At 43.4% G+C, this 26,493-nt stretch overlaps 1 protein-coding gene across 1 annotated transcript in view; it reads right to left on the reverse strand.

Moving 5' to 3' along the window:
• Nucleotides 1-26,493, reverse strand: part of LOC136586736 (ubiquitin-conjugating enzyme E2 E2) — a 211,902-nt gene that overhangs the window by 28,104 nt on the left and 157,305 nt on the right. Inside the window, exon 4 of the mRNA XM_066584931.1 lies at nucleotides 342-474. Within this exon, the coding sequence (XP_066441028.1) occupies nucleotides 342-474 (133 nt within the window). The remainder of the gene's footprint in view (nucleotides 1-341; nucleotides 475-26,493) is intronic.

A 26,493-nucleotide genomic window follows, 5' to 3' on the forward strand; every position in this document is an offset into this window, starting at 1 on the left:
CCCTTTCAATGCCTTGGATGGAAAAAGCGCTAACATCCCCTTTTAAAAAGGTTGTGAAGCTGCTGATCTATACAGTGAGCCCGCAGGAGTGACATCAGAAAGAGGTCTGAAACGGACCGGAAGTACAGCAGGTTACAAATTCGGCATGTTATACAACCTTGGAGGCGTTCTAATCAATATAATTGCGTGTTGTATCTGGTGCCGGAGTGACATCAGTGGATCCAGCCACGCTCTGGGATTTCCTCCAGGCACATGAGATCATCATTCAAGCCGCTGCGCTGACCTTCAGTTCAGAAGAACATGATATAGTCTACAGTAAGTGAGGATATGGAGTCACTTACCTTTGGTGGTTTGAATGGGTAGTCTGGTGAGAATGTGATGTCTAAGAAGAAAACACCCCCTTCATATACAGAACCAGGAGGACCTAGAATCGTTGATCTCCATTCATATATGTTATCTCCTTTGGGTCCAGCACTGCAAAAACACAAGGAATGTTGAGTTTAGTGGGATGTGTGAATGTTGGAAGTAGCGAGAACATCTGATGAACTCATATAATGGTAAGACACAAGGTCCGTACAGAAAGATGCACTTGTGGCTTCGCGAATTCTTGCAAACAGAAATTCTGGCATCTAAGTCGTGCCGAGTGATCATTATAGATGGTGCTTGACCTTCTATACTAGATATCTTGGATATTTCACCAATCCTACTCAAATATTCCCATCCTCCGTACATGATCCCCCCTCCTTACAAACTGTAATAAAACTGTAGAATAACTCCACTTTTCTCATAAGAAGAATGGGAATGGAGGCGGGGAGTGGGGGATGGGGTTAGGGGGCAACGCAAGGTAAATATAACACTAAGGTCCATTTGATTTGTGGCGTCCGCAAATCAAGCCGCCCATAGGGATGTATTAGCATCCGCAAAACAATTTAAAGCATGCAGATGTGATTTTTTCCCCCTCCGGCGTGCAGATCGCACGTGCAGGAAGAGATCGCAGCATGCTCCATTTTCTGCGGATTCCCGCATGGATGGCTTCCATTGAACCCGCAGCTGTTACTGTGGATGTGCTGGAGAACACCAGGAAAGCAGGAGATTTTTTTTAAAAATGTGCTGCGCATGCGGTGACCACATTGGTTGGCGCGTCTGAACGCATTGGCCGTGCAGAAGAAACAAGATCCGGCCAGCGCGGAGGAGCCCCGCGCTGGATCTGGACAGGTAAGAAAATGTATTTTTTTTGCCCATGTCAGCGGGCACAGCTGAATTCTGCTGCTGGATTCAGCAGATGGATACTGTGCGTGCAAATAGACATGAGGCCTTGGGCCTCATGTCCACAGCATGCGTGAATTTTTCATGCGGCTTTCTGCGGCGGATGCACCGCGAATCATCATTAAATTATTTTTTTATTGCTTGTGGGAGATCGCGGATTGTGTTTTTTTTCCCCAGCAGATGTATGTGAATGCATTGCGGATCATCCGCACGGAAAAAATCCGCCACCCCACATCCTGGCCTTTCCCTCACCTCCCTAAATGATTTTAACCTTCAAATCGGCGGTGAATCCGTAAATGTATTTGCGGATCATAAGCTCCCATAGAGATGAATGGAGAACATCCGTGCGTGATCCGCAGTAAAATGGAGCATGTTGTGATTTATTATCCGTGCGTGGCATTCGCAAATCAAATAAAAACAAATCCGCAGGTGTTATATGAAGTGCGGACGCCCAATGCTTTCCAATCCGTGCGGCTTGATGCACAGATTCCGTAAAAAATGACTATGGAATCCCAGATGTGAAACATTCAGCTAAACTAATTGTAATACTTCTTCGGTTTTCGTATTTCCTCCACCCTTTGGGTTCTTCGCAGGTTCCCAGGAGGCGCGTGCCGTGAATGCACACATAATCAGAGTACATATTCTGCGGCATTTACTCCATCAGTGGTAAATATATTGCACTAAGCGCTGAGCGCACGCAGACGTCTCGGACTGTATCGGTGTCAGCACATTCCTCTTACAAGGCCGGCTCTTCAGGGATTTCCCAGCCTGACATGATCATATTTCCTGCACTACGCTCTTCAGAGCGGCAAAGGAACTTCTGACAGTACAACTTCTGCACCCAAGAAAAAGACCTGAACTTCTATCAACTTCGTTTTTGTAAAAAAGTGAAATGGTGAAATAATTTTTAAAAAGTAATTTTTCTTGCACAACACAGCAAAAAAATTATAACTGAACATAAAATACCCAACAATGAAGAATAAAAAGGGTTTTCCAGGGGTAATACCATATTATTAATAACTCTAGGTCATTAATTGTTGATCAGCAAGGGTACATCACTCAGAACCCCAACCGATCAGCTGATTGTACGCCCACTGACAGCGCCACAATTACACAGTGGTTGGAGCAGAAATCTCAGCTCCGACCCCAGTGAAGTGGCAGCCGCTTGTAACTGCAAGCGAGGCTCTCATTGAAATGAACACGAGCCGTGACGCTTCAGTGATCGGTTGAGGTCCCAAGCGATGGACCCCAGCTGATCAACTATTGATGACCTATCCTGATGATAGGTCATAAATAGTATTCCCCCTTGGAAAACCCCTTTAAATTTTACACAATCATGTCCCGTTCAGCTGTACGTAAACCATCTTGGACATACACGGAAAATAGAAAAAGTATCCAGATGTATCAGGGGCATAACTATAGGGGGTACAGAGGTAGCAGTCGCTACCTGGCCCAGAGGCGCCCCTGTTACCTACCAAGACACCAGTATTATAAATGGCACATGGTAGATAGGGGGCCCGGTTACAGATTTTGCATCGGGGCCCGAGGGCTCCTAGTTAGGCCTCTATTATACAATACTGTAGCCTCTACGAAGTCTACATTATCCTACCAAAAGTGTATGGACACCCCTCTCAGTAGAATGGATCCTGTCTTATTAGCATGCCACGTGCCCTAAACCATGCCCAATAAGATGCATACCCTTGGAGGTGCCAGCCATAGTTTGTGCTGCGAACTACATGTTACTGGATATATGGGTTATGCCGCTGCACAAAAGCCATCCATTATGAAGTGCATTGCATCGGTCGCCCTACAGTGGTTCTAGAAGCTTCGTCACTGGACAAAGCAGAAATGGAAGAATGTTCTGTTGGAATCATGCTACTCCATCTTCAAATCAGATGGATGTACCTGGGTGCGGAGGATGCCTGAGGAACACCTTGAGCCTGCGCATGTTGTGCCAACTGTTTAGTAGAGTGGAGGTTCAGTTATGGACTCAGTCTGTTGGTTGCAGTGGCAAGAGCCATGAACACGGAGGTGTATCTTGGCATTCTAGACAATAATGCCAACAATGTGGCAACGCTCTGGGAATGGACAGCAATACTTCCAACAGGACTACGCATCTTTAAATCAGTGTTCAATTTGTTATGTTGGTTTGGGGATATCTGTTTCCACGATTGGACTGGCTGCACAGAGTCCCGACTTGAACCCTACTGAACATCTTTGGTCAGGAAATATGAACAACATCCATTTTCTTAGAGAGAACTCATTAGACATTTGCAGAATGAATGGAGGGAAATACCAGCTGAAGTTTATCAGATGTTCGTAGAAAGAATGCTACAGAGAGTATATGATGCTATTAGGCCTAAAGGAGGCCCCACTAAGTATTAGCATATGTGAATAATTACTAGTTATCCTCTACATCTATAGGAAAGAAGGTTTCTACACCGATATAGAACGGGGTTCTTTACTGTAAGAGCAGTGAGTCTGTGGAACTCTCTGCCTAAGGATGTGGTGATGACAAAAATCCATAGAGGAGTTTAAAAAATGTTGATCCAGGGATTATTATGACAGTCATGATGGAGTTGGGAAGGAATTTTTCCTCCAAAAACGGAGTTAATTGGCTTCTGGCTTATTGTTTTTTTTTCCGCCTTCCTCTGGATCAACAAGGGGCTTAAAACAGGCTGAACAGGATGGACATTGTCTTCATTCAGCCTAACCTACTATGTTACTGTTAATATGCAGGCTCACCGTTAATGAGTGTGTTGGGCTAACACTTGCTGGTCAAAACATCTTGTAAGGCCACTCTCATACGTGCCGCTTATTACCGCGGCGTTCTGAACGCCGCGCTAACCGTGATATACCGCTGGCATATTGATGGGGCCTTGCAGGCATTTTTAAGCGCCGTCTATTCTATTTTTGCGCGTTTTAATGCACCTCATCACCAATCACAATGGTGAATTAAAAAACGCTGTCAAACGCTGTGACTTGCATTAAAAAACGCTGCTCAAAATCGCGGTTAAAATGCCGCAAATCTGAGTGGCATTTTCTGAACACAAATGTGAGAGTGGCCTAATTCTTCAACCTGTAAGTGAAACTACTTGTGAGTTCTTACTTCTAGGCAATAAGAGTGTCTTTACACGTACCAGTAGTGCGCCACATCCTTCACAATTACACACGCAGAAACATTACTTTTAAGCAGTTTTCGGCCAAGTAGCTATTAAAGGTAAAACACGTCTTGATGCGCTTCAGCTGTTAAAACTATGCGCTACAAACACAGGTAATTCACAGTAAAAAGGAAAAACAAACATCCGAGCACACAAAGCTTCAAGTTGGAATTGCACAAAAACAAGATCTTGGCAGCGCGGGTGTTTTCCCGTCTCTAATGAAAGCTGCAGTCAGTCTAGAACGCACGGCGCTCCCGGATCCTCCGCCGCAGGACCTCTGACCCAACTGCTTCAGAGTAAACGGCTTAATGAGCCGTACATTGGCTAATGAATCGAATGATTATTGATTAAAGACATTCAAATGGTTCATTCTGATCCTTACAATATCCAAGAGATGATCTGAATGTAAAACACTATGAAATAAAAGAAAACACAAAATACCATAAAATCCTGTCAAATCCCAAACCTAAAAGTTATAATTATACAGAACAGAAGGACAAACAATATACAACACATCGAAGTTAATAATGATTTTAATTGCACAATCTGTACGCTGTTTGACTGCCGTTTTTGTAAACAACTGAATATAAAACAAGCATGGACTTGTAGCAAATGTTGCAAATCTTAATTAAAGATCTCCTACTGAATGAACACGGGCTTCGAAAATATAAATGAAAAATATGCAAAAAAATCTATTGCTTTATGTATGCATCTCCTATGCAGAACTATGTGCCTCCATGATTACAAAAGTGGTGGTTTCACATCTGCGTCGGGGGGGGTCGGCTTCCTGCTCCATTCGGGGAGCAGGAAAAAGGAATCCCCCTGGCCAAATGGCTCTGTCTTATGACGTAATCGAACAGCGCTGAACGGATCCTACTGGCTATAATGGTGTCTGTTAGCTTTTGCTTGTATTTTGTGCTGAATCAGCTATGGAATCTCCGGAGGTTCCAACGCAGATGTGAAACCACAGTAAGGCTATGTTCACACGGGGCGGATTTGCTGCGGAATGTCTGTAGCGGACATTCTGCATCAAAACCTGCCAGTCAAGTGCCGTTCTCTTGGCATCATGGCTCCAAGTGGTGATTCTAAGAGAACCACACAAGACTGCTGCAGCAGTCAGGTGGTATCCATTCCTAAACAACGACTGTGAAGACTGCGGGGCAGCATTTCTCGATCGCCGAGGAAGAGGATTGGTAACTACTGCTTCTTCTGTTACATAACCATCTAAGGAAAAAGAGGTTTGGGAGACCAAGGTAACACTATCCCACTTACATATACTGGGGGGATAGCTACATAATGAATGAATCAAACTAATCACCGGAGTGGCCCTTTAAATGTTCACATTCCAAGGACAGTGTGCAATTCTCTATCTTATTGACTTGCGTTGAATGGCACCCATTGACATTCATCATCAGTTGAATAAAACAAGAGTGGCAATGCTTCCAGCTGCCCGGGGTAAGTAGTTTTTTAGGAAGAAAATTGTGAGACCTTAGAACGTGAGTACGCCTCGTATCAGGAATATACGCATTTCATTTTGTCCGGCACTTATTCCAAAGTCATCCCTAATCTGCGAGCAGAGATCCAGTATGAATGGGATTAGGGCAGACACCTGACTATTTTAGCAGGACCTCTCTTAGTACAGAGAGAAACAAACTCGCCAATATTTGTAATGGCTACTTGAATACGGGAAGCGGCAGTCTGCTTCTATCAGCTCTCCAAAAAATGAAGCCCTGACATTAGAGCGGACTGACAATGGGAGGCGAATGCCAAATAGTCTCCACTGTGTTACATTAAAGCGCGATGAATAAGTATCCGAAGGACGATTCTGCTGGTGGGTTTTGGAAGCAATGAAGTGACAGCTCCGATAGCCTATTCCTACCATGTTAATGTAATGTCATCCGCTCTTTGATCCGGCTGACAGAGTGACACTGATATATAGCAAGACATACGCTGACAATGACAGTCCCCTCAGCCTCCCAGAAAGCCAGATTAAAATGAGACTGTGTACCCTTCACTGTCTCTCGCAATAACATTCAAGTAATGGTCATAATGTATGGCCGTCACCGCAATGACACAGCTGATGTAGCGCCGGAGATCGCACGCAGTTGATTGTCAACAACAATTGAATGTCAAAGTGGCGCCGTGCGCAGGTTAAAGAGGGATAAGCTGCTAGGATGAGAAAAAGGGATAAACTTGTCATCGTATCCGTTATACATTGTATCAGCATCCATCTGGAAGAAGATACTAATATTTGATCATTTACATAAGATGTCTTTTTGATCCATGTCTCCTTTAGGGCTCGTTCACTTCAGTTTCGTTTAGTTCAAGTGTTAACTCTTTCCAATCCAATTTGTATCCTGGTTTTCCTAGGGGGCTTACTCTTTTTCTGCTGTTATACAACGGCGCTATATGCTGGCTAAAGCCAGTACTGCATGAGGTGACACGTTGGATAGGCTCCGACAGCAGAGAGGCTGGCAATATACAGTAAGAGAACCCCGGCGGCCGTCTTCCAACATTGGAGCTGTACAGCCTTAAATCATAATGTCTTCAGAGGTCAGACAGTGGATTGGAAAGGGTTAATATAGATTGTAGAAGAATACTGATAGTTTCCTTTTGTAGGAAATGTTTTATGACAAATGGCAAAAAACTCATTAAAAAAAAGTTTGAAGTACACTTTTACAAACTTTAAAGCGAGTTCTACTGCGGAGAGAACCGCAGCCGTACATACGTGCAAGTGAAAGGGCCAAGCTGCAGTCCCTGGCTGCAAGAAGGGCATGTAGCACTAAATCAGCACTGAAGCACCCTTATTCTCAAGATTAGTGGGAGTCCCAGAGATCGGACCCTCAACAGTCAGGAGGTAATGGCGATATGCTTCACTTAATCAAATTGAAATACCTCTTTATATGGTGCTCACAGGTGTACATTTACTTTAAGCCGTTGGTAAGATCCAATGTACAAGTACAGTAGAGGTAAGCGGAGTTTCTACGGACCAGTTAAGAAAGTTCACCATGCTGGGATTCCCAATAGTCCTTCAGCCATGATGTAGGTGGAGCGCACAACACCACTATCGGTAATCAGGCCGATGAAGAAGTTCTGGCACATCCAAGACTCCATAAAAACTTTTTGCCTTATTACAAGTACATATTCTACTGATATAGTATGCAAATTACTCTAATATGTACCAATTACATATGCAAATCGTTGCATTTGTAATTGGCCTAACTTGTTTTTAAATGCTGTACTGTTTTTATGACCATTTAGTCATTTATGCTGTCAACAAGGACCTTGTTGGTTTGAAACGCGTAAGCACTGATCGCTGCACCATGGCTCCTCTCTTGTACTGATTTAACATGGTATAATAAAGCAAAAGTTTTCATGGAATTTTGGATGTCCTTGACTTTCCTCACCTGACTTTCTACGGGGCAGTCTTGAGAGCCAACCCCACTCCATACATGGCCGGCTGTCAACAACAAATGACACCTAGTTGCAGCAGCTGTAATCGGAGATCGCTCTGACCGCAGCTGTTGACCAATTAAATGCTGCTTTCAATTCTGCCCGTGGCATTTAGACGCCCTGAACAGCATTTAACCCTTTCCAATCCACTGTCTGACATCTGAAGACATTATGATTCAAGGTTGTACAGCTCCGATATTGGAAGACGTCCGTCGAGGTTCTCTTACTGTATATTACCAGCCTCTCTGCTGCCCTAGCCTATCCAACGTGTCACCTCATGTAGTACTGGCTTTAGCCAGCATATAGCGCCGTTGTATAACGGCAGGAAAAGAGTAAGCTCCCTAGGAAAACCAGGATACAAATTGGATTGGAAAGGGTTAAAGGTCCCGAATGGCTTGTAAGGTAAAGAGATTGTGGACACCTGTTCGGTTGTTATGGCAGCCTGCCATGTATTTTTGCCTACTAAGACATGCAACAGGCACGTCTTAATAAAATACAAGCAGAATCTGAAAAATGCTTGCTTCTGTTATGTCCCCATTTTTTTGGGATGGAACAAATAACACAGTCTGCACCGCTATATGTTCTGTTAAAAAAAAACGGAAACATGACAGAATTAAAGCAAACTGAAAGCTTTCATTTTTTTGCAAACTTGTTTAAAATCGATGGGGAAAAAACAAAAATGTTTAATTCCATTTTAATTAAATTTTTGTGTTCCAAAAATGAAAAGCCCCAATGCAGGTGTGAGCGAGCCCTTATAGAGTTAAATACATGCCGGCTTTCTGCGGGGTCCTCCGCTTTAAGTATATACAAGAACAGGCCAATCACCATCCTTCCGGTTCCCCATAATACTGGAGTCGTAAAAATATGCCCAATTAAAATGCGCTGTCTGACAGGTCAGCTCCCTTTCAAGCCAAGGAAATGAAGACGCCCAAGTCAAGTAGCTTCCTTGGGAACTAATTTAGCGAGATCCAGCCCTGACCGCGTTCACGTCTTACTTAAAGCTCGAAAGACAAATCTGCTTTAAACTGCTGATGTTATTTCAATTCATATTGTGCAGCTAATGGCAGGTCTCCGGAGGCGCGGCGAGAGGAGCGGCGCACGATGTAGCCTGATCAGCATTAAAAGCTACGACAATCAAGGACCGAATCCAGCTTTAAGAGTCAAATCCCCAAAGTGCTTTTTAAATAATATGCATTGGATGGCTGTACTGCTTCCCCCGCTCTCCGATGTGAGGAGACAGAAGTGGGAGCGGTGCGGCGGAACAGACACGGGGTAGCGGCAATCACTAAAGCCCAAAGCATCCGCCTCTTATGTCTGATCCAATCGTTACCGTTACAATGTAGAAATATGTTGGACTTTAAAGATTTGTCGCTAATGAATACTCGCCAAATGTATCTACTTTGACTGTACTGTGGCACCCTACAAAAAAGGCGGGGTTTATATATGTGGGCGGGGTTTAGTAAAAAGGCCAACTCACACCGGCATATGCAAAAAAAAAAAGCATGTTTGCGCAGTTGACGCGCTTTTGCACATATTACTGTACTTTTTGCGCTTGCAAGGGCTTTTCACATGGGTCCGAAACATAGCTGCACCCCGATTTAAAAGGCTATTTAGCTTAATTAGTTTGAGTTGTGTTCTTTTCCCTAATTGTGTAATTACTGTGCATACATTTGCACGCCTCCCATAGACTTCTATGGGGCCTTTGCATGCTACGTTTTTTATGCACGTGCAAAAACGAGTATTGAGAACAAACCTGTTGGAATAAATGGGTTTGATTCTCTGCGTATTGTGCACGCAAATACACCCATGGGAGTTTGCCCTAAGGGCGGCTTCACACGGGTGTATGTGCACTGCGTGTGACTCATTGCAACATATTTCTGCTGTGGACGAGTCTTTTTTGCGCACGTATCGGCTTATTGTATTGTACTTTTTGCACACGCAGGTCCTGGTCATTGGTACGTGGCAGACAAACACACCCCGTTATGAATGGCTTTTTAGCCTAATGAATTCCAGATGTGCTCTTTTTTTTAGCAGAATTGCGCTGTTTTTCACGTATCTCCTTGCGTATGTATTTGTGCACTCTGCATAGACTTCTATGGGGACCTTTGGTGTGCGAAAGCGCACAAAAGTATAGCATGCTGTTTCTTTTCTGCACGCGCAAAATACGGAAATGTGGACGAACCCATTGAAATATCATGTAAGTGAACCCTAGAGCAAAGGTCAGGCCAATAAGATTGGGCAAATGTAGCCAGTGTCCTTTTCATTCATAATATGGGGTATATGTATTTGGTTGAAATGTACCTGAAAACTGTACGTAAAGTTATGAAACTTTGTCCCTTTTTGCACATAGCTGACAGCTCTGTCCCCCTATACCTGACTAACGCCCTACCTCTGGATGCTCAGAAGCCCTGCACTCACTGGAAACCCGTGGGAACTGTAAGTGAGGTTAGCTCCTCACAGAGGTGTATGAGGATTAGGCAGGCTAGCGGCCCGGGATCCTGCCTGCACAGACTCAGTTGTCTTCAGCAGGAGAGCTTTCCTGCTTGCTGAATAGGTCCCCTTCTAGTAAAGCCGGTCCCAGCAGGACTTGCTTGTAGCTACAATGTCATAAAAACTCACCTGGCTACTTGCCATATGTCATGGCGGATGTGACTGCTAGCAATCTGAGGTCTCACACAGCATACTAGTTGTGGAACGTCCCATCATGGATGTTCTGCAGCTACATACAATGTTAGGGTTTTAGCAAACTCCATTCACAAACAGTGAAAAAACTTTGCTGCGGACTCGGGTTTTGTTGTGGATTAACAATCATGCAATATGCCCTATTTGTTCCTGGAAATTTCACAATGGATTTTAATTCATTTTAACCCCTCAAGGACCAAGGTGTTTTGGTCCTAAAGCACCAGACACATTTTAGGGATTTTACCCATCTACATTAACATTGAAGGGGATTCTTTACTGTAAGAGCAGTGAGACTATGGAACTCTCTGCCTGAGGACGTACTGATGAGGAACTCGATAAAAGAGTACAAGAGGGGCCTGGAAGTGATACAATATTACATGTTATACTCATTAATGACTTCAGAAGGGTCGGTGATCCGGGGATTATTCTAATCGCCAAATTAAGAGTCAAGAAGAATTTTTGTTTCCCTTAAATGGGGAAAATTGGCTTCTACCTTATTGGTTTTTTTTGCCTTCCTCTGGATCAACGTTGGGGAGTTATGGGCTGAACTGGATGGACAAATGTCTTTTTTCGGCCTTAAATACTATGATACTATGTGGTGGTTTCACTGCCCTATTTTTTTTTCTTCAGCTAGCAAAATTATTTTTTTTGCATTTTGTTCCCCGTGATAAATAGGGCTTTTTAAAATATCTTTTTTTTCATTGACTTCCCCCCTTCCATGTTTTAGTTGTATTGAGGGTAAAAAGCTAAAAAAAATTTTTTTTAAATTTATAGCTTATTTCTAAAATTTGTATATTTACGCTTAAGTAAAGTACAGGAATGGCTTCCTCATTTGGTTTCAGACGTTTCAATATATAATTTGTATAGTTTGGGATGCATACAGCGACTGTTTTGGTTGGCGTCGGCTTTGGGTCATTTTCTTTATGTATATATTTTTATTTTATTCTGTAAATTTTTTTTAACTTATTTCTGTAACCATTTTTTTTTACCATCTATGTCACCCATGATGTCATATAAGACCTCTGGGGGTCATTCACATAGTCTTCGCTTTTTTTTAATTTCGTACTTTCCCACTGTAGCTGGGGCATCGCTAGGAGCCCCAGTTACAGGCAAAAACCTCCCCCTGTAGTGACAATAGTCACTAACAGAGCTGATCTGCTGGGACCCTGCAGCTCTACTGTGGCGGAGGGCACCCTGTGATCACTGTGTCACCTGGTGGAAGTAACACTTCAATTCTCACTCTTTAGTACATAGCACTCATTGAGCGCTATGTAGCCTGGGAAGGAGAAGATAGAAGCAGTCAAAAAGCCCAGGACCAAGTGCCATATATTTACCGTGCTTGGTCCTTAATGGGTTACTGTTGTGTGTGAAAGTAGTCTAAATGGCACGGATCTGAATATTCAGACAGTCCATTAGGAAATGGCCCAGAAGTGTTGGCTGGCAGACAGAAAGCCGTGCTCCTCAGTGTGGGGGTCATCGGTTATAGTGCAAGGGACAATTAGAGAAAATGCCGAGGAGAAAATCGGTGTAACGTGCAGGTGACAATGTGATCCCAAATACTATTATTACACACACAATGGCTATCCTGAAAATGCATCTGGAATGACAGGAACACTTTAATGCCTAAATCATGATTATAACTGTTGGGAGAATGAAAGCAATCAGTGCCTCCCGTTAGCAGATATACATAATAACGCTGGTCGTTACCTGAAGGTTCTACTGACCAATGTATTCCAGACGTCTCCGCTGAAAGGGTTAATCTGTCTGGGTTTGCATTAACCTTTGAATAATAAAGCGCAGCTGGGGAAGCTATAAAGAACAAACCAAGTAATGAATAATGACCACCACCTACACGGCTCTGGATGGATATCAGTGGGAGCGGATTAACTAGTGCCCAAGATGTGAATGGGCAATCACTAGTTCCACTAAAACAATTAACCCTTTCCAATCCACTGTCTGACGTCTTAAGACATTATGATTTAAGGCTGTACAGCTCCGATGTTAGAAGACATCCGTCGGGGTTCTCTTACTGTATATTGCCAGCCTCTCTGCTGTCGGAGCCTATCCAATGTGGCACCTCATGCAGTACTGGCTTTAGCCAGCATATAGCGCCGTTGTATAACAGCAGAAAAAGAGTAAGCCCCTAGGAAAACCAGAATACAAATTGGATTGGAAAGGGTTAAAACTCATGACACTTAAATACAAGTTCATCCGGATTGCAAAAGAAACCCGGAGAACTGGATGGAGCTGAATGCAGAACAACCTATAGATCTTCCTCGATCCCTAGGAGACCGAACAGGATGGGGCATTCTAGAACTTGTCTCCTTCTCAACAGACCCGTAAGACAATTTTTTTTTAAAAAAGCCCTATAACAGTAGAAATGAGTAATGAACCTATATAAGCTCTGTTCACGTCACATTTATGGCCTCCATTTAACATATATATTAACCAATGACATGGAAAATCCATTTTGATCTGCTGCCATCGCATTAAGCAGTGTAACACAAGCAGGACAAACACGGAAGATGGAACAATACCTCTACAGCGCCACCTATTGGATGGTAGCATCCCTGCAAATCAATGTCTAACCTTTTATACCAGCCAAGCCAGGATTTTCAATTCCTAATCACAGTACTAATGACCACTTGTCCGTGAGTGACTGAGTGAGTTACATGCTCCACCCCTGATCACATGACGGTGAGGTCATCACAGTTCCTACAATATTGTGACCAACTCCAACAGTCATCACAGGTCCTTCAGTGAGTTACATGTGATGATGCCATTCACTATATTATAAGAGGCGCATTGCGCCACCAGAAACACTGGTACTATAAATACTAATAACTAGTCATTGTTCTAAAGACCTGTATAAAGGGTCAGACATGGCAGGAATGTTGCCATCCAGTAAGTGGCGCTGCAGAGGTATTGTTCCACCTTCCTTATTTCCCAGAGGAGCATGCATGGCCTTATAAGTCTCCTCACTCACCTCCTAGGTGCTCTCCTTAAGAGGAGATGATATGGCTCCTGACAAGCAGGACAGACATGATTATATACAAAAAATATATGTTTTTACATTTTCAGGAAATCTTGCTTTGAAGGTTCTGCGCTGATTATGCAGATGCGCTGCCTTGAGGCAACGAGATGGTGCCATAAGCCCTACGAGTCAGCATGGCACAGTCTAAACCCGCCGTCTCCCCCTTGTTCGCTACCATCCCCTTTTCAGTGCTGCTAGAGCTGAAATCTCACACACATTTCATCCGCACCTCTGGCCGCGTCTTCCCCACACATGCGCCACGAAGCGAGATTTACACACCTCAACTGCACGGTGCACTGCCCAAGCATTGCCAGATGCGGCTGGAGGGGCACCCAGAGCGTGCACTGACTCAGAGGGCTCACGGTGCTGTGTTCAGCACATTGGACAGCACATGGACGGGATGTGCTGAGTGTTGCCCGATGCAAGCTGTGCCCCAGAATTTCGGATGCAACTTTTGATACGCCCGTGTGCATGTACCCTAAAAGAAAATCTTTGTTGCCTGTAGCAACCAATTACAGCACAGCATTTTATTTTACCATAGCAGTATAAGAAATGAAAGCTGCACTGTGATTGGTTGCTAATGGGCATCAAAGGTAGATTTTCTTTTAGACAGCTTTCATAAGAGTGTGGTGCCAGCCTACTTTACCGTGGCCGACCCTGTAGACACTATGGTGATGATGAGTGAATGTGAGGGATGGTGTGTAACTACATAATGCATACAGATGAGGGCAGAGTTACAAACCGCACCACATCAGTCTGAGATGGGCATTGCCTTATAATGCAGTCTTAGCTGGTCTGCTCAATAATAAGACATTGCTTACAAGGAAAGAGTTCTTGATACGTAGGGTTGTACCGACCTCTTAATAAAACAAGAAGGTACTGGGGGCAGAGTTATCCTATTTGGACGGAGTAAAAATTGGAAAAATAAAACTGCGACAACCTCAACACAGATAAACAGGAGTCGAAATGTGCTTGCCATTTTTGATCTTGCGAAGGACTAGTGCTAAGACCCTCAATGTATTAATACTAAAAAATTATTTGTTTTCCTGCTTCTTTTCAAAATTCTGAGCCTTCTAATCCCCCATTCCCCTGGGCTATGAATAAACTACAGCACAGATGTATTATTTATTAGGAGGGAAATGTTTTTACTATTCTCCTACTGTTGTAAAACTGGTGTGATACATTGTGTTTAACCCCTTCTCACCATAGCCAGTATTGGTGGCGCTTTTTTCATCCCCACCTTCTAAGAGCCATACCTTTATTTTTCCTTGGGCAAAACCATATGAGCGCTTGGTTTTTTTGTGTGGAATGAGTGTAACTTTTAACCCTTTCCAATCCACTGCCTGACGTCTTCCTACACTCTGATTGAAGCTTGTACAGCTCCAATGTCAGAAGACATCCGACAGGGTATTCTTACCGTCTATTGACAGACACTCTGCTGTCAGAGCCTCTCTGGCGAAACACACACTGGCCTTAGCCAGCAGATGGCACTGTTGTATAACAGCAAAACAAGAAAGCCTTTTTTTTTTAGAAAATCCTGAATCCAAAATTGGATTGGAAAGGGTCAATAGTGGCACCATTTGATATAATAAGCATCTTTTTTTGTGTGTGTGGTGAAATGAAAAAAAAAAGGCAGCAAATCTGAGGAATGCTTTTGGGGTTTTGTTTTTATGGTGTGCTGAAACATCATCTTAGCTTCTTTCTGCAGGTTAGTGTGCTTCCTGCAATACCAAATATATGGAGATTTTTTTTGTTAAAGGGGTTGTCTCACGAAAGCAAGTGGGTCTATGCACTTCTGTATGGCCATATTAATGCACTTTGTAATATACATCGTGCATTAAATATGAGCCATACAGAAGTTATTCACTTACCTGCTCCGTTGCTAGCGTCCCCGTTGCCATGGTTCCGTCTAACTTCGGTGTCTTCTTGCTTTTTTTAGACGCGCTTGCGCAGATGGATCTTCTCCCTTCGGCTGGTCTTGGAAGCATCGGCGTTTTGGCTCCGCCCCCTTGTACGCGTCATCGCGTAGCTCCGCCCCGTCACGTGCCGATTCCAGCCAATCAGGAGGCTGGAACCGGCACATGTCATGGGGCGGAGCTACGCGATGACGCGTACAAGGGGGCGGAGCCAAAACGCCGATGCTTCCAAGACCAGCCGAAGGGAGAAGATCCATCTGCGCAAGTGCGTCTAAAAAAGCAAGAAGACACCGAAGTTAGACGGAACCATGGCAACGGGGACGCTAGCAACGGAGCAGGTAAGTGAATAACTTCTGTATGGCTCATATTTAATGCACGATGTATATTACAAAGTGCATTAATATGGCCATACAGAAGTGTATAGACCCACTTGCTTTCGTGAGACAACCCCTTTAAGTTACTTTTACAAAAAACTTAAACATTTGCTCACTATGTCCTGAGACCCAGAACTTTCCCAACCTGTTGGTCAGTAGACCTAAGTACTGATTTGTTTTTTGCAGGTGGAGCTGTAGTTTTATTAGAACCATTTAGGGGTGTACACGACTCTTTGAACATTTTTTATTCCATTTTTGGGGGGTAACTATGTAATCAGGATGAGATTCTGGCATTATTTATTTATTTTTAGAGTGTTTATCATGGGATACAATAGATAACTCAATATATTAAGGGCTCATTCACATGACCGTGATTTACGGATTACACACGCGATGTACGACTGCATGATACACGATGGAGTCACTGAAAGTACATGGACTTTCATTAATCCGTTCACCTTAGTGTGTAAGCACTGTGTACAGATACCTGCGTAGCATGCTCTACTTCACTGCATATAACACAGCGGGGGCCTTATTCTTTTCAACGGGTAGCGTATGGAACTCTATGAAATAGAGCATGCATGAGTTACACTGTCATGCGCAGCGCTTCTCACAGGCCGGTACAATGCAGCATGGTCCACAAGAATTGTACGCATAAGGTCATGGGAATGAGCCCTACTAGTCTGGACTTTTTACAGATGCGACAATACCAATTATGATTTTTTTATTAATTAGATTTTTATGCAATAAATAGGAAAATTGATCTACTGAGCTTTTGGCATTTGTTTTATTAATTGTATTTTTGTAAACATTTTATTACCCTTTTTTTATAGTCCCACTAGGGGATTTAACCATGCAAGGACTTGTATAATATAGTGCATTACCTCTGTATTACAGTGTATTGTGCTTCTCAGCATTGTCCTAATAAGCCCTGACTCTGGTAGTGCCTAATAGGAGTACTCAGACGGCAGACTTTCATTAGGCCCTTGGGTGCCACGATAACCCATTCGTCCCTCCCTTTGACCAGTTAAATGTTGCGCTTGCTATTGACTGTGATGGCAGTTATCTCCACCTTTGCAGCTGAGTGTGAGCTGTAGTACACAGATGCCCCAAACCTCTAACGCTCTCATGAGGTAAGCAAGTTGTTGTACTATCATACACATGAACAAAGCGGGAGGAATAGAGGATGGTCATCATCAACAGTAATCATGCTCCGGATCTTTCTGTGTAAGGTAGTATAGAAGCTTCATGAAATTACAGGTGCTCAGCACACATAAAGGTATCCAATTCACGGCCTCCTGGTTTCTGCTCCAACCTCCCATGTAGTGGTCGGTGCTTGTAACTGCAGGCTTTGCTCTCATTGAAATCAATGGGAGCTGTGCCTGCAGTTACAAGTGCCAGCCACTACTCAGAGGTCGGCGCGGAAGCTTCCACTCCGACCTCTGTGTATTTGCGGTGCTGACAGCATGCGACCTCTCAGCTGATCAACTACTGATAACCTATCCTGATGATACATTAGGTCATCAATAGCATTTCACTGGAAAACCCCTTTAAGTGTAAAAGACTTAAGGATCGGCAGGGACAGCTCAACAGTAAACACCTCTTTAAGTAAGGACAAACCCAGACCTCCTTTTCCTTTGCCAATTCAGAAGCTTACTTACCTTAGGTCAGGCTCACACAAACGGGTCGGATTCCCCATGCAGATTTCCACAGCATAAGAGCTGCAATCCTTTGCGGAAAATAACTGCGAATGATCGCGGATGCGTGCGGTTTTCAACTCGTATGTACAGATATGCACAGAGTATCATCCACGCAGAGTATCTCTCCCCTCCAGCCGGAATTCTGGCTTGTCTATCTATTCTCTTATCAAGTTGCGAGCGTTTCTGCCGCTCATACGCAATCCATAGGCATCTATTGAGACTGTCCATGCGGAATCCACGTAAAAATACAGCATGCTGCGATTTTTCTTCCTCTCGCGGAATACGTGATTTGTACCCGCGATTATGAAGGAAGATTCGAAAATATATGCCTTTCAATGCCCATGTTTTACCGTGGATGTTCAGCGCGAACGACGATCGTGGAATCCACAATTCAAATCCGTTCGTTTCAGACCGGCCCTAGTCTAACATGATTCCCGTCTTCTGTTCAGTTCCTCAAGTTCTCTTGGTTCGTTGTTCGTTCCTCATTAGACTCAAACAGAACGCCGAAGACTTGTTTCATGTAATTGAGACCTGACAACATCATACTGCTGTTTATACTTTAGATCTTCTTCTTTCAAAGTGGATTTCCGTAAATTGTTTTATAGGATTCGATGGATTGACGAATCCCGTGTGGTAAATAGAATTTTATTGACCGTTTTCAACCCCCAGAAAACCAACTATATTGGATAAAACGATTGTAAATGGGGCACTTAATGATCTGAACATTATCGGATTGTTCATTATTCTTAGCAAACTATGTTAACGCTAAATGTGCCTTTACAGGGTCTGCTGTATCCCCCCACCTTGACTAATACCCACATGATTAATGAGGCTATCGGCAAGAGCAAGACAAAGAAGCCGGAGATTAGCATGATGATTTACTAATGATTTTTAATGCAACCGTCAAAGGGAAGGGTTCACCTTGTAGCCTGCCCCCCTTTACATATGCAACGGCTTCCCGATACATTGTAACAAAACATTACTTGTACATTAAACACCATCAAGAGACACGACTAATTCATCACTCCAATGCACAGCTAATGGACCCATTCCTGATCAAGGTCATCGGCGCCTGGGCACAACTTCAGCTTTTCAAATGACACTAGTTTTTCTACTTTATTTGTTTGACATTACGCCTGAACGTTTTAAATAATCCATTTTTTAATTAACCTTTATATACATAAATTTTTGCCCTTTGTTCCATAATGTAGATAGTTACAATCTAATACATTTAGGCCAAAGTAATACCAGAAAAATACTATCAAATGTTCCTATTTTAGTTCAATTTGCGTAGAGGATGTTTATCATAAATATAAGAGCAGACAGGAACAGAAGAGGGCAGATTAAAAAAAAATAGAATTTTTGTAAAAACATTTTTAATGGTTTCCGTATGTATTTATGCTCCTGGAGCTGGGGTAGTCTGTATGAAATGGTCAACTGCTGAATGTACAGATCACACATAATAGAGATGCAATAGATAGAAGCTATTAGTTATTAATCACCTTTAGGCCGAGAAAATCGTGCAAGATTTGGGTGTTGCGAGACAAAGCCCGCACTTGCTCATTGGAGCCTCTGGGGGCGCCATGTTCCCACCTATTCTCAACTAGAAGCATTTCTTTTTAGGGGACAATATTGTGCAGATTCTATGTACATCACAAGGAGGAATATAAAAAGGTGTATTAGAGGGTTCATGCACCTCTTGTATTATAGTTTTGTGCCAAACTGGGGAAAAATTCACCCTTACGCACGAACTCTGAAGCTAAACGCAGCACTTGTTTTGTCCCAGGGATTCCAAATCCTAAAGTATCATATAACTTTTTGCATAAAACAAGACTTTTTCTCCCCTTATACTCTCTAGTTCTCTCTCATGGTTTTTGGGCCGGTTAGGGGGTGGGGTAATGGGATAAAGAGTTTTTCAGTCCTTTGATGGTCAGCTTATAGCTATATGGCCTCATCAGATCATTGTAACTATATAGGCCATAGTGATCTGATTAGTCGCTCTGCCACGGCCTTAGTCACACGGGCGTATTTGCACAGCGATTTGCACGCCTGATAGACAGTGAATAGGACCGTTGATTTAAATGGGTTCTTTCACACAAGCATATTTTGCGCACATTTCATTCACGTAAAAAAAAACCACAGCGCATGCTCTATTTTCTTGCGCACTAAATCAGCATATATTGAACTTATTAGCGTAATTGGCATCAATGGGAACTATCTAGCGTGTGTTTTTGTGCAAATAAATGCATAAAATACAGTAAAAATGCAACAGCCATCGCACAAATGGACCCTGTCTTTGGGGCTCCTGGTCTGCCTCCTTGCCCCATTCAGGGGGTGTTCGATTTGGTTACAAAGAGCCCACTGGATATTTTTGCAGAGCAACTGCCGACTACTGAGCAGATGGGAAGAGCGCGGATCAGGGGGTGCTAAGGAACAAGCCAGGGGTCAATACCAAGTAGTCAAAGAAAAAGACAAAGGATGCTACAAGCAGAAAGTAGGGTCGAACCCGGAGGACAACAAAAACAGAATGGTGGGCAGAAATGCAAAAACAAGCGGGATAAGGAACACTGGGAGGTGAACCTGATTAGCAGCAATGTTAACTGGTATTGAAGGCCTGGAATAGCAAAGCAATATAGTCAGGTAGATTAGTGAAGGCTAACTTAGAGCAAGCAGCAGAATTAACCCCTAATAATCTGCAACCACTGGGTGCGGTAACAAAAATGATCCAGCAGAGCTGAACACATGATGATGGAAGGAAACCTAATATCATACACGCCGATCTGACTGCCAACTGCTGGTTGAAGCGTGGCTCATGGCAATATCAGAAGCATGGGCAATATGGATCCAACAAAAGAAATCCCACCCGAGGCGTGCTGCGGGTCTAAAATGTATCCTTTATTCGTTCCAGGCGCAAAAGTCCAACAGTAAAGCACAGCCAGAGTGGCTTACGCGTTTTGGCATAAAAGTCCATCCTCATAGCCTGTAGGCAACCCTTCCCCTTAAAAGCACATAGGTCACATATAACCGATGCTGGACTTACTTTATTTGAATACGCACTTTTAATAAGTTAAACTTCGATTATTGTATTTATTCTTTGCTGCACATTTTGGGATAACTAAAAGTACAATATAGCTTTAATAAGCACGTCATGAGAAAAGTAAGGGTGGTTTCACATGTGCGTCGGATCTCCACAACAAAGGGGAATCCCAAGGCCGAACATCCCTGTCTTCTGATGGAACTGAATAGCACTGAATGGACCCCACTGACTATAATAGAGTCCGTTTAGTTTCTGCCCAGCTTCCTGGCATTTTACTGTTGAGCGCAGCGCTTTTTCCTCTGGTATTTTGTACCACATCTGCGACGGAACCTCCGCCCCGAGATGGGCAACCCCCCTGATGGTACTCTGCAGCCAGCATGCCCTCAGTAGGTGTCGGCTGATAACAAACAACACCTGTTTGCACTCATCCGTAAAGCAAGCGCTCACACTGTACGTATATCTATAGATTCCGGTTCCATTGTTGGGTTAGTAGCCTAGTGAAACGCATTGGAGGACAAAGACCTGTCTGCTCTATGAATGGATCTGCGGAGATAAAAGATGCTTTCCTGATGTACATAACTGTTCGACAGCTTGCCCCATCCTGAGCTCTATGATGACATTTCAATTAACTGAGGAAATGACACCATGAGCGCAAAAATGTTAATTTATTCCAAAAAGGGAGCAATTCGCATGCAGAGAATGAGAAGAGATCTGCATGTCATAATATTAACATAAAACCGCCTTCCAAAAAATTACAGACTAGATGTGATCTTTAACCCGATGAGGATACTGCTTTAAATGACCTTCAAAAGGGGCACGAAAACAATATGCATTCATTATCAAATGTGAGCATTTAACCAGCCATGCAGATTTCAAGGTCATACGTGATTAACCGCTTCAGGGGTGACATCTCTCCTACGGATTTACTCCGCCATTCCCAACCTCTCGACGGGAAATTGATTGTTTTGCCTGTAGGTTTGCAGGCCTGAATTTCCTATGACTGTGACAAGAGTAGAAAGCTAAATGCCTGGTTATACAAAAGCCATTATCATTCAGATCGCAACGATTGCCACTGTTAATAATGCTAATGGCCCATTGTAAAAAAAAAGAGGAAAATGCTCAATGATGGATGGTGAAAATATTGTTCATTGTTAACAAAATCAACCATTCATATGTAAAATCTGAATGATCTATTCATGTGCAGAGATGTATTATTTCATTCATGTGGTAGAAGCAAAAGAAGTAGAAAGGCTTCTATGGTTTTTAATAACCCCAGGATGCTACTAGGAAATCCTACTGTCAAAGCCCGAGCTGCAGGCAAAAATAAGAAAAACAGTATACATCACCTTAGAAGCGCTGTCAGCCCGGCTGCAGCTTCTTCTCGGTCCCCAGCACTGTTTCTCTTCATCTCTTCTGGCCAGGGATTGAAAACTCCCTGCCTCCTGGAAGCACTGGCTGTGACTGGCTGACGCTTAGCCAATCACAGCCAGAGCTCGATGAACCAATCACAGCCATTCATCGAGCGCTAGCTGTGACTGGCTAACGTCAGCCAATCACAGCCAGCGCTTTCAGGAGGCAGGGATTTTTTAATCCCCGACCAGAAGAGATGAAGAACACCAGTGCCAGGGACCAAGAAGAAGCTGTGGCGGAACCCTGGACAGCGCTTCTAGGTGATGTATACTTTTAAAAATTTTTTATTGCAGCTAGGCTTATTTTCTGGGTAGGACTTATATTTCAAGCCTTCCCCCGAAAATCCTCGCAAGTGGTGCTACAAATGTGATTTTCTCGCGGCGATGCCGTGTCGCCCGTGTGGAGGAGGCCTTAAAAGAAAGACAGCGTCCTCAGGGATTGGAAAGAGACAGTAGCAGCTAGGGAATAAATTAGGGAGGACTCACCTGATGTAGGCGGTCTGATCTTTTTGGCAGGCCCAAAGATGTGACAAAAATGGACTTAACACTCTGTCAATAGGACATCGACAATGGGAGGGTGCAAGCATGGAGGGTTCAAGACGCTTCCAGGGATCTCAGTAATGCAGAAATGTACACAAGAAAACTGCCCGTCTCCAAATAGTATCAGTAGTTAGCTCAAATGAGGAAAACAGGCACATACTTAAGCGGTGGTCTGATGGATGCCTGGACCCCCTTGTAATCCAAGGATGCAGTGTATGTAAGTCATATAGATGACTTTCGAGTATAGTCATTGTAATTATGTGCTTGAAAATGGACAACTATACTCCGAAACGCGTCGCATGGTCCTATTCTTCATGAAATAAAATGCTTCTAAATACAAGTGGACCTGTTCAAGTCATTCCTGGAAATTCAATATACCTTTAATTTCATCCAGATGTTTTTTGTCATACTCCATAAAAATCAGACAGAAAAGATCATGACCCGCTGCACCGGAGTCCATTTATACAGAGGAATTCAATGCTTTGTCAACAGATTTCTTTCTTGTACGAGATTCGGTAAATTGGCCACGGCCTGAAAAATCCAATCCTAACTGTCCAAGTTTATAAATACAGAGGTTCTCACTTGCGAGACCGAGAACGTCAGACCGTATATAGTGAGTAGCGGCCAAATAACCCCTCGTTATAGGACTCTTATTACTTGCTAGAATATTCCTCTACAGTTCGGCCCGATGACTTCATCATTTCAAATACGTGTTGAGTTGTAAGCCTATTATTGCATTGCTCCCCACTGTAAAGGTTGCTAAGAACGTATTTGGGATTTGCAGATCCCTAATATTAGTAGACTCCCTTGAATGATTCCAATATACTTAATATCCGAGCGAATCAACAATGTGGAAATAATCTTCCATAAAAACCAAAGAATGTGGAAAGAACGTAGCAGGCAAAAAATTTGGCAAAATTTCCAGGCTTTTGTATCCTTAATCCCACAGTGTAGGACACACAGCTTCCATTATTAGCGATCCCCCGAGGGACGTACCTGCTAAGTGAGTAACTTCAGTGTTGGACGGCGGCCAACGTTTTTGTGGAAGCACAAACCGCCAGTGTAATAATAAAAAACAGCAAAATCACTGCAACCCTTTTGGTAATCGTCTGTTAGCATGTGGAAGGACTGACCTATACTGTTAATGACCTTCTACAAGTTCATGAAGACGTCATATAATAGCAGTTGTAGAATTGTCGCTTCTTCATCATTTTGATTATTGCTGAGGATTAGAGATGAGCGAACGTACTCGGTAAGGCCGATTTCGCAATCGAGCACCGCGATTTTCGAGTACTTCACTACTCGGGTGAAAAGTACTCGGGGGCGCTGTGGGGCAGGGGGAGGCGTGGTGGAGCGGGGGGTAGCAGCGCGGAACAGGTGGGAGCTCTCTCTCTCTCCCTCCCACTCCCCTCTGCAACCCCCCGCTCACCCACAGCGCCCCCGAGTACTTTTCACCCGAGTAGTGAAGTACTCGAAAATCGCGGTGCTCGATTGCGAAATCGGCCTTACCGAGTACGTTCGCTCATCTCTACTGAGGATGCAGAATTCTGTAACCCTTTGGTATAATCATGTGTATTTGTTATATAGAGGCATGCAAAAAAACTGCATTCCACGCTCCGTTTAGGGCGCGTTCACATATTAAGCGCAAAATGTTTCATATCAAGGGTTCATTCACGTACGCATGAAAAAATACACGGCATGTCCTATCGTGGTGCGTATTTTGCATGCGCAAATGTATGGTGTATTTGCGGACAGAAAGGCATATAGTGTAAATAAATTGATATAAATGCAAAAAAATGTCATCCTGTTTAGTATTAGGCCAGGCTTACACGAGCATATGTCGCAGCGGGCGGGCTGCGAGATATACGCGCATGGCATGCAGCCAGAATGCAATTACATTGCATACGGGCTGTGGGCCACCCACTGCCATGTACTGTCTTGGCAGGTAAAACGCGCCGAGTTGGAATATGCTGTGAGTTTTTCGTGCGCATGTGATATATGCAATTTGTGTGAGCGGCAACATGGCTGCCTATGCGATATTAGTACAGCGTATTCTATTTCAAACCACAGAGCTGGAATCAAAATTCTGCTTGCTGTCGCACAGCAGTACACACTACACACGGAAGCTTATTACATATATATGTATGTTACTTTACGCAGGACAGAGCTCCGATGTCAGAAGCTGTTCTGCATATATATGTATGTTTACACTATGTAGGACAGAGCTCCGATGTCAGAGGTTGTTCTGCATATATATGTATGTTTACACTATGTAGGACAGAGCTCCGATGTCAGAGGTTGTTCTGCATATATATGTATGTTTACACTATGTAGGACAGAGCTCTGATGTCAGAGGTTGTTCTACATATATATGTATGTTGCAGTATGTAGGACAGAGCTCCGGAAAATAAACAAGAGCTGGGGAGTGTTCGGTGGGGGAGGTGAAGGGGTGGGGGTGAGGGCCGCAGGGAAATTGGATTGGAAAGGGTTAATGGAGTTATAGGACAGAACAGGATCACGAAGAGGAATATGCCATGATAAATACTGTAGGTGCTATTATCTTTATTTCTTTAGTCTATAACATTGCTGTCACTTCAATGCCAAAGACTAAGTAGTAATAGCGGTAATATAGTGCCGACATATTCCACAACACTTAAAAAATCAGTCATTTTAACATCATCATCCCCCTTCAAGGACTACCGTGATGCATGAAAGGAAGAGGCTTTTCAAAAATCGACTTTTACCCCTTCATTATGTTGAATAAATGGCTTCAACATAGTAAAGAGAACTATGCCCCAAAGATATAGTGCCGTCTACATATCCATTGGCTGGCTGGGCTTCAGTCCAGCGCTCATTGTGTGTCTGTTATCACAAGGCACCACATACTAGGTGTTCCTCTGCATGGGTTAGAATTGGCTATTTATCTGTGTGCATAAGGCTATTTCCGCTGTTCTGTTCTGTCCTAGAAGCAAACGAACGCATATAACTAAAGATCTCTGAAAACAACGGACATCAATGGCGCCCACTGACCATAATGGGGTCTGTCAGGTTTACATAATAGTGTTTGGCACTTTACCTGGCAAAGTAGCGCACAATGCTGCCCTAGTTTGTCCGGGTGATGATGTGAACATAGCCTATGCTAATAGCCCAAGCTATACGGTGCAAACATATTCATTCTTTGATGTTAGGTAGGAGGCCATGCGAAAAGGTTCAGTAAGTGTGTTGCACAGATGTACTTTTATTTTCCATGTACAAAGTGCTGGCAAAGTCTGCTGAACTTTCGATGGGTGCATTCATTTACATCAGTCAATACTTGGGATCAAATGTTTCACCTGAAATTGCATGTTACAGAGCCACCAGCAGGTAAGATTATCGTCGTCGGGCTAGTACAAACACTGAGCATTCGAAATGATCATAAACGTGATTGTTCTCAGTAAGAGAAACCACGTAATCTTGTACATATGATACCTTTTAATGGCTAACAAAAATACATGATGTTAATGTGAGCTTTCGAACCAACGCAGGGTTCTTCTTCAGCCTAAAATGAAATAGATCTTAAGAGGCATTCATATTTATATACACATACTTATGACAAGGCACAGACATGGATGTGATTAATTTGCACTTAAAAGAATACCACAACAGAAATACAAACATCCTTAAAGGGGTTGTCTCGCGAAATCAAGTGGGGTTATACACTTCTGTATGGCCATATTAATGCACTTTGTAATGTACATCGTGCATTAAATATGAGCCATACAGAAGTTATTCACTTACCTGCTCCGTTGCTAGCGTCCTCGTCTCCATGGTTCCGTCTAAATTCGCTGGCAGATTGCTTTTTTAGACGCGCTTGCGCAGTCCGTTCTTCTCCTTTCAGCACGAGCCACTTCAGTGTGCTCCCCGCTACAGCTCTTCTGCGCA

This window comes from Eleutherodactylus coqui, chromosome 12 (genome assembly GCF_035609145.1).
Source record: "Eleutherodactylus coqui strain aEleCoq1 chromosome 12, aEleCoq1.hap1, whole genome shotgun sequence".
NCBI lineage: Eukaryota > Metazoa > Chordata > Amphibia > Anura > Eleutherodactylidae > Eleutherodactylus > Eleutherodactylus coqui.